Source organism: Bison bison, unplaced genomic scaffold (assembly GCF_000754665.1).
Source record: "Bison bison bison isolate TAMUID 2011002044 unplaced genomic scaffold, Bison_UMD1.0 scf7180017864037, whole genome shotgun sequence".
Lineage (NCBI taxonomy): Eukaryota > Metazoa > Chordata > Mammalia > Artiodactyla > Bovidae > Bison > Bison bison.
Window position 1 is genome coordinate 5,720,310 of NW_011494609.1, and position 9,327 is coordinate 5,729,636.

Below are 9,327 nucleotides of genomic sequence, written 5' to 3' on the forward strand. Positions count from 1 at the left end.
AAGGGGGGGGGGGCCTTGAGGGGCCCCAAGGGGAGGGAGGCAATCACCGGACAGAGTGCTCCTTCATACCAGGCGCTTCCACCCTGTCAGGAAGCAGCTCAAGCTCCAGCCTGTGGCTGCGACCACGCCATCCTGCCTTGGCCCCACCCCTCTCGCCCTTGCAGCCAGGCATCGCAGGTGCCGCTCTCTGGAACATTCCGGAGTTCAGAACATTCCAGGACCTGAGCCCTTTGCCCACCCCATGCTCCTCCCTCGCTGGTCCCTGCCCCTCAGCCTTATCCCCACATGCCCAGGGGTCCTGACAAACGGGACTGCCCGGTCCCTGCCCGCATGTCCTCCTCCATGGCAACCAGGTCCCTGGAACAAGATGTGCGGTGGCCCCCGGTGTCTCAAGCACAGGGACCTGGCGAGGCGGAGGCTGTTCTGGGGCCTGTGGAGCACAGGGCTCAGCTGTGCCAAACAAATCAACTCACCCCAAATTGTCCGCCACTTTCTCTTATGCAGCTAAACCTGGAGCTGCTGCTCCTCATCTCTTTATATAAAGGGATTTTCAATACAGTTACCAGTCCCCATCCATCTGTACGCATACTCAATCAACAGCGACATTTAAAACGTCACCTCAGAGACTTCCCTGGTCCTGAGTACTGTGCAAGGATTCCTGGTTTGGGGGTCACACCTGCTTCCCTGGCTTGTGTTTTCCAAATGAGGGGGCTTCGTTGAAAAGCTGCTAAAGCCATCCCAGGGGTGGGCTTCCTCTTAGGAGTCGCAAGCACTACCTCTCCCACACAAATCCCAGATGCCGGGGAGCGTGTGACGCGGCCTCAGGGTGAGGACAACCCGTCCAGGCTCCTGACCTGCTGCCATGGCACGTGTGTGTGCATGTGCATGGGGGGTGTGTGCATGTGCATGGGAGTGTGTGTGCATGTGCATGGGGAGTGTGAGTGCATATGTACATGGGGGTTTGTGTACCTGTGTGCGTGGGTGTGTGTGCGTGTATGTGGGGGGTGTGTGTGTGTATGGGGGGTGTATGTGTGCATATGTACATGGGGGGGTGTGCCCATGTGCATGGGGTGTGTATGTGTGTGTGCATGGGAGGGCACATGTGTGCATGTGCATGGGGGCATAGGTGCATATGTACATGGGGGCATGTGTGTGCATGTGCATGGTGTGTGTGCCCGTGTGCATAGATGTGTGTGTGCATATTCATGGCGTGTGTGTGTGCCCGTGTGCGTGGGGGAACATGTGTGCATTTGTACATGGGGTCTGTGTGTGTCCATGTGTATGTGTGTATGTGTGTGTGATGTGCGTTGTGTATGCATATGTACACGGGGGGTGTGTGTGTCCATGCACGTGGGGTGTGTGTGTGTGTGCGTGGGGGTGTATGTGCACCTGAGTTCCAAAGGTCCCAGGGGCCCTGAAGAGGGAGATCATCATAGGGATGTGTTAACACGAGTCCCCTGTCTCTGAGGTCATGCTGGGAGGGCTGTGGTGGGGTTGGGGTGTGGTGAGGGAGCATTCTTCCTGGGAAGGCCAGGCCCTGGGGGCTCCCAGACAGTCTCCCGGAGACCAGGGCTGGGCAGTTACTGAAATCTCACTATAAACAGCAAAGGCTGCACAGAGCCCCTGGACACGTGTCATCACCGAGATACGGAACTGTGCAGAGGTTGGTATCCAGCTCCATAATCAAAATTATTCTGTTTTCCTCTAATTTCCACTCATTAAAATCTCCAATAGCTTAATTAAAAGCAGCACTGAGAAGAAACCCACAGCAAGCACACGGATCATCAGAGCTGGGGTTTCAGCTCAATAGATGACCCCTGAGCCCCATGGTCTCAGCTGGACCCCTGTGGTCCTGAGGGACAGATGACAGGCAGATGCCCTGAGGTCCAGAACAGCAGTGGAGGCGGCGGCTGAGACCCTCCCCGGCTTCCCCATAAGCAGGACCCTCGCTCTTCTGCTCTGATCCAGGCCTGCATGGGGAGTGGGTTGGAGCGTGGTGGGTGCCTCTGTCACAGGGCCCTGCCAAGTCCAGGGCACATGCTTCCAGTGGCTTTGCTCCCAAACAGCCTGTAAGGAGCCACGCTCTCTGCTCCAAGCCTGGGTGACGGGATCTGGGGATCCACGCCTGCCCTGCCATGTCAGGGGGTATTCAGTGCAGATCCACCCCAGAGTGGTCTTCTCTCCTATGAAAACTCACAGCCTGGTCGGCCCTTCCCTCCAGCCCTCCACGCTGTGCCCCTGGGAGGATAAATGACCTTCTACCTGATGGGGCTGCTGTGCCCCAAGCACTGGCAGAGACTTGACCCATCACCACAATTGCAGAGCCATAGGTGGAAGCTGGGAGCCACGTGTGCAGACCTGGAGTGGCCGCTCGGGCCAGCCCGGGATGGCGGCAGCCCTCCCCCGAGGCACTCAGCGAGTGGCCCTCTGGCCCCTTCCACCCGCCAGGTCCTTTCCTGGCTTGCTGGCTCTCCATTTAGCGTGGTTTTATTTTACCTGACGACTGGCCCATCAGATTTTGAGCTTCTTCGGAGGAGTGTAAAGGCAGCTTTTCTCCTGGAGAGCAAAGAAGAAACAGATTTAATGTTTTGCCCTCAAGGAGAGAAGTAAGGTCACTTCAACTAGGGAAGCTCAAAGTCTGACTGGTGCGCCGCCCTGCGCTACGAGGGCACCGTCCGGGCAGAGCGCCCTGCTGGTGTACAGCCTCCTGCAGGAGGCCCTCCCCAACAGCCAGCAGGCAGCAGAACAGGACGAACCCTCAAGGGGGAGGCGTCTCCTTCAGGAAGGCTAGCTGTGGGGTGACTGACCCGCACAGACATCAGACAGATCCCTGCCCGCCCGCGGCAGCGTGCCCAGCTCTGTGTCCCAGCACTCAGACAGCCCTACCTGCTCCGCTCGCTGCCCTGAACACAGACGCTCGGAGAGAGAAAGGCCCCGGGTGAGAAGAGAGGTCAGAAAGGGCGGCTGGGTACGTACCGGGGAAAGCGGGGTTGGTCTGTCCGAGGGGAGGAAAGGGGGTTTGCTGCATGGCCAGCTGGTGGAGCTTGGTCAACTGCTGGGGTAGGAGGGACACGAGAGCTAAGAAGGTTATTGTTATCGAGTACAAGTCACACCAAATTAAAAACGTGTAACAGAAGTCTGCACAGATAGATAGAAAGGGGGCCATGCGACACATGGCGGACGCAGCAGCACGCAAGGACTTGGCCTGGAATAACCAATGGGCCACGGTCGGTTGGCAGGCTCTGAGTCCTTCCCCGTCTCAGCCCCAGTCAGACGGGTGCCGGGGCTCACCGGGGAGGTCTAGAGCTGGAGAGCAGGACCCGCAGGGCCCCTAAAAGCCTCAGCACCACACTGTCACTCACGGGACTCAGGTGTGTGGGCGGGAGACCCACGCCCCCTCCCTTCTGCACACCCGGTCCAGATAGCTGCCTGGTCCTCACTCTACCAGGGGGTGACTCAGTGGGGGCCCCCTGCGGGCCCACAGCCCACGGCCCGTCTCCTGGGCCCCCGGGATCACAGGCAGAGGGCTGAAGTCTCCACCCGAAGGTGCTATGAAGCCAAGGGTGTTGCAGAGCTGCCAGGAGGGTTCCAGGCTCCCATGTGGCCAGCCACGCCTGCACCCTTCCCTCGTCCCTTGTGACCTGACCTTTGTACCCCATCCCCTAGACTTTTGTGGGGGGCTTTGAAACACAGTTTCTTTAGTTATTTTATCTGAGCCTCACTTCTTAAAAAAGCAATAAAAACAACAGAGAAGGGAGGTAACTGTGGTGAGCCGTGGCCACCTAAGAAGAGCTGTCTAAACCCCACCCCCGGCCTTGGAGACCTCTGGATGTGTCCTTAGCCCTGGCTCACCCACTGGCCCCGCGTCTCCAGCCGAGTGGATGGAGGGCCAGGTCATTCCAGGACACGCTCGCAACTCCCGAGCTTCACAAGGGAAGCCTAGCCTGAGTGTTTCCAGGGCCCTGTGAGGCCTCCACCGAGCCCCGTGGCTGGAAGGTGGGGGCACCCTAGGAGAGCTGTGGGCATCCCCAGGTGAGACGTGGATCTGACCAGTCACCCCATTGGTCCCATCCTGCAGAGTCTGTGGAAGGGAAGAGGACAAACACTGGGATTTCTGATGTCCCAGCCTTCGAGGGTGAGCCCCTGGATGACAGAGGAGTGGGTTTGCTGCTGGTCTCCCATGGGCCGGGCACGCTCTGAGAGTCCCTGATGAGATGGGGCACAGGGGAAGCTGGCCACATCCAACTCAGCTGCCACATCTGGCGGTTCCGAGGAGGGGACGGGGTGACCCGGGTCAGAGTCTGCTCTGAGAGTCCCCAGTGAGATGGGGCTGGGCTTACAGCACACTGCTGCCTGGCGTGTCAGCCCAGCGACCCGACACCATGGGGCTCAGGGTGTCCTGAGCAGACGTGCACGGAAGCAGCCTGAGAGGTGTCAGGAGAGCACATCCAGGAATCATTGTCATGGGGACACCAGCCCACGCCCTGGGGATGAGAGGTGAGCGGCGACCGGCAACTGCTGTGCCATAGGCAAGACAACCCTGTGCAAGAGGCTGACGGGCCAGGGACCCCGCTGCTCAGCTCCTCCTTCCAGAGACATGTCGAAAGAAAGACGGCAAGGACCCACGGGCGCCGGGGGCATGAGGATGAGAGTGGTGGGAGCACCAACTCTGTCCTGCAAACCACCCCTACCCCAGAACACAGCAAGCCACCGTGGGTCACTAGACGCTGGGCAGGTGCTGTGCCCCGAGTCCACCTACACAGAGGGCTAGAAGGGGGGCTAAGGAGGGGCCAGAGCTCCTAGGATGGAGGAGGAAACCCATGTCCAGAGACAAACATCCAGGTGGCCGTCCACAGCCCCGGTAGTGCAGGCAGGCCACCTGTGCTCACCCCACTGGAGTTTCTGGCAGACACCACACTGGGGCACGGACAGGGGCCCGGTGGGGACCGGCGGGGCCCGGCCCTCCCCCTGGGGGCTCTAGCCCTTTCACCCGGGGCCCGGGGGCCAGCGGGAAGCCCCAGGAGTGGGTCTGCGCTGTGTGCAGGGCCTCAGGGCCTTGACTGGGCTGCTCCCTGCTCCGGTCCACGACTCCATCCCAGCTGGTGTCTGTGCATCTGGTGGCTGGGCTTGTGCGGTCGTCACGTGGGCAGGGCCCTCTCCCTCTGTCCCTGAGTGCCTGGGAGCGCACGGCTGTGCAGCGGACAGGACGGCGGGGCAGATCGGGGCGCTGGGGGCAGGAGAACTGACCCGAGTCAGCTCCAGCTCCGACCAGTGCTGCGGACACGGGCATAGCTGGGAGACGGGCCCCACGCGGGCGGCAGGCAGGCTGAAGAAGTGCTGCCATGTGAGTTGGGTGAAGGAACATCACACACTCACAAGGCTCCCCACTGGGCTGCCCATGGCCCCCACACCCGGGATGATCCTCTGTCTCCCAGTTAGATGGATGAGCCTGCCACCACGCGTGTTACAGGCACAACCGGACGACCCAGGAGGAGGGCTCTGCTCACACCTGGGAAGTCTGAGCCTCAGAAGTTCAGCTGCTCCGACCCTGGCCTGTCCTCCGGCACGCACCTGCTGCCTTTTGTGAAACAGTGGCCACAGCACACATAACCCCTTCCGGCACCCACGGGTGTAAGGTGACACCTGGGGAAGGACTGGCTGCACAGGGGTGCCCGGGGAAGCCCTCCCCCCAAGTCGGGGACCGCTGGATGTCAGCTGACATCTTCCTGTCTTGGTTTCGTCCTTAACGGGGCCTCCTGGGCTCCATTTCTTCATTTTGTGAAGGAAGGAGCAGCACTGGGTGCTGAGGAGACTTCCCACTTTTTGAGGTATTTCTACCACAAATGTGGCCAGGATTTGAGGGAAGAAAGGAGGGGAGGTGGCGCCACAGCACAGACGTTTCTCCATGACCTGCCCTTCCCACTGAACCGTGTCGGGGTATAAATCACAGACAAGTGCTCAGGAGGGAACTCACAAGCACACAGCTGCACGCACATTTGGGGACAGGCTGCGTGGTTCCGGCTGTGAGTCTCCTCTCCTGTGAAGGGCTCACTGGTGTCCTTAGCCCGTCTTTCTACTGGGCTGTTTTCTGCTGATTCACGTAAACTCACATATTTCAGATTCTCATTCTACTTCAGCTCTATGTACAAGAAAGATCTTTCCCCCAGTCTCCTTATGGAGCCTTGAGAGAAACCACATTTAAAAATTCTAATGTGGTCAGATTCATCACTGTTTTCCTTAATAGCTTATGCTTCTGTGAACTGAAAGATAGTCTATCTTTTTTTCTAAAAGTGCTACAGCTTTCTTTCTCGTTGTTGAAGTTCTCGGTACAGGCAGAGTGTTTGTTTCCCATCAGAAGTTCTCAGTGTGACCAGCTTGCTGGCTCAGGCCTTTGCTCTTTCACATAATACAGCAGCAGGGACTTTGTGTCACTTCGGCAGTACCCGCATTTCAACCTGGGAGGGCCCCTGATGTCCCGTCCAGGAAGGTCGTGTGTCTTTCCTTTCACTGTGCTCTTCTGGTCAGCTTTAAGTTTCAATAATGACAAGAATTTTTTTTTTTTTTAATCACCTTTTGGACTGTGAAGAAAGCTGAGCACTGAAGAATTGATGGTCTTGAACTGTGGTGTTGGAGAAGACTCTTCAGAGTCCCTTGGACTGCAAGGAGATCCAACCAGTCCATTCTGAAGGAGATCAGCCCTGGGATTTCTTTGGAAGGACTGATGCTGAAGCTGAAACTCCAGTACTTTGGCCACCTCATGCGAAGAGTTGACTCATTGGAAAAGACTCTGACGCTGGAAGGGATTAGGGGCAGGAGGAGAAGGGGATGACAGAGGATGAGACGGCTGGATGGCATGACTGACTCGATGGACATGAGTCTGAGTGAACTCCGGGAGTTGGTGATGGACAGGGAGGCCTGGTGTGCTGCGATTCATGGGGTCGCAAAGAGTCGGACACGACTGAGTGACTGAACTGAACTGAACTATTGATTTTAACTTACTGCTTTGTGGGAGAGAGCTGTCTCTCTGATTCCAGCTTTTGACAGATGGTGAGTCTGTGCTCGATGTGTCATGGAGCGTTGTAAGCGTTCTTGTGGGTCCGGCAGCTGTGCTGGGGAGTGCTCAGGGCACATTGGTTAACTCGGCTCAGGCGGGACCGTCAGAATCTCTTCCTTCTTGTCTACATGGCCTTCAAGTTCAGGCTCCGCTGCAGTGTCTGTCAGATTCCCCTAATGGTTTGTTAATTTTTTCCTTTACATGTGTCTGAAGCTGTGTTTTAGGTGCATACAAATTTAAATTGCTTTCTTTGAGTGAACTGAACAGTTTATCAATAAGTAATGAGTAAGTGATTTGCCTTAAAGTCTGTTTTTCTCCCTACTGATAATAATAATAGTATATTGCTTCTTTGGGTTAGTATTTTCCTATATTTTTCCTATCTTTTTTTTTTTTAATTTGTCTAGGTCCTTCTTCTTTAAGTGTTCCCTTTGAAATAAAACTGAAAACTTTTTTGTTTTTGTTTGCTTATTTATTTTTTAAAAATCTGACAGACCTTGTTTTTTAACTGGAAAGTTTCTCTTACTTTGGTCACCGTAGACGTATAGTAATTTCTGCTGTCTTATGTTAATTGCCCTGATCGTCCACGGTTTCTTTTCTCTTTCCCTTTCTGCTGTGTTGATTAATGATATTTTCCTGTCACCCATGTCCCCCCACCCCACACCGTTAATGAAGTTACAAAAGTGAATGCTTTTCTGTTAGCCACCACTCTGGAACTGTAACACATACATCTGCAGTCCTAATTCAGCATCTTTGCCTCCTCCTGAATGCTACAGTGGCCCCAGGATCTTTTCATCCCTTCGGCCACATCCTAAATCTTAGCTGTGCTCTTGGGGTCCATTTAGTTCTGTATGTTAATCGCAGCAATTAGCATTGATTTTGATTTTACAAAGTGTGTTTTCATTGACCCAGATGTTTATGTTTTAATGGACAAAAATATCAATGTTTTCTTTCTGATCTGTGCCTCTTTTAAAAGGAAAAAGATGGCAGATTTCTTCGCTCACCATTCTTTCTTGTGTTCATAGCCTTCTTTCTGCAGTCATTTTTCTTTTCCTGAAGGGTGCCCCTTAGGAGGTCACAGCTGTTTGTCTGAAAAACACCTGCCCTCGGTGATCCTCTGATGGTTGTTTTATTTCATCACCCCTGTGGCCCCTGCATTGCTCCTCTGCAATATTCTTTCTCCCTCCATTTTCAGAAGATATGCTTTGGTCTCTGGTGTCATGTGGCTTTGTTTGGACACGTCTAAGAAGGATTTGGGTTGATCTTGTTTGAGATTTGTTGGGATTGCTGAATGTGAGGACTGTTTGTTACTGATTCTGAGAAATTCTCTGCGATCATCTCTTAGAGTCTTCTCTCCCTCCCGCCTATCCTCTCTTCCTGGGGCTCTGACTGGATCCGAGTTCTTTCTTCTCAGTCTTCTGTGCACACAAGTCATCCAGGGTCTTGTGAAAATCCAGGTTCTGATTCTGGGAGGGGCGGGCTGAGAGCCCTGCCACTGAAAAGAAGCTCAGCTCAGCCAGAGAAGGTGTGCAACATGGAGGAGGGGTGGGGAGGGGGGTTAACCTGCCCTGTTAGCTGCTCTGCAGCAGGTGAGGCTGAGGGTGCTTCCCCACCACCAAAAAGAGCCAGAGGTGTGGGCATCAGCGGGGCAGCCATGCAGGTCCCTCTCAGCAGGGCTCTCCCTGGGAGACTGGGGGGACACCGAGGAGGCAGGCGGGGAAGGTGCTCCGTCCTAGCTGCATCCACTGTGAGGGGGGGTCCCAGGGACCACCGTCTGCACAGGACCCACTGGTTTCCTCCACTCACTGTAACACACGTGTTTCCATTTCCCGCCTGCTCACTCGCTAAGCAATGACCTGGCCAACACAGCACCCACCCTCCCCCCAGGCACTCAGTACCTCTGCTGAGACCCAGCATCATGGGGACCCCCCAGCTCCGCTGCTGCTGGGCCCCAGCTCTGGAGCTCTCTCCATGAAGCTCCATGTCCTCCCTGTGAGCCCCGGGGGACGGTGTCCACCCAGGACCCTGTTGGTCCAGCCCAACTTCTGGTCTCAATCCTGCTTGCTTCCAAGCCCCTTTAAGGAGGGGATGCCGAGCAAGGGAGTGACTTGGGAACTCTGAAGACTAGAAATAAGATCCTCACATGTGGGGTGCTTGAGGGTGACTCACTTCTCCCAGCGGAAAACAGTTCCTTCCTGGTATAATCAGCATGGGGACAGGAAGAGCAGAGGTGGGAGCGAGCAGTGATGATGCTCTGCGTCTGCTCCCGCATCCTG

The 9,327-nt window shown here is 55.7% G+C and overlaps 1 protein-coding gene across 1 annotated transcript in view; it reads right to left on the bottom strand.

Annotated features, from left to right (window-relative positions):
- Window positions 1-9,327, bottom strand: part of PCBP3 (poly(rC) binding protein 3) — a 90,919-nt gene that overhangs the window by 3,158 nt on the left and 78,434 nt on the right. The window contains exons 11-12 of the mRNA XM_010834870.1: window positions 2,977-3,055; window positions 2,497-2,556 (exon numbers count right to left, since the gene is read on the bottom strand). Of these exons, the coding sequence (XP_010833172.1) occupies window positions 2,497-2,556; window positions 2,977-3,055 (139 nt within the window). The remainder of the gene's footprint in view (window positions 1-2,496; window positions 2,557-2,976; window positions 3,056-9,327) is intronic.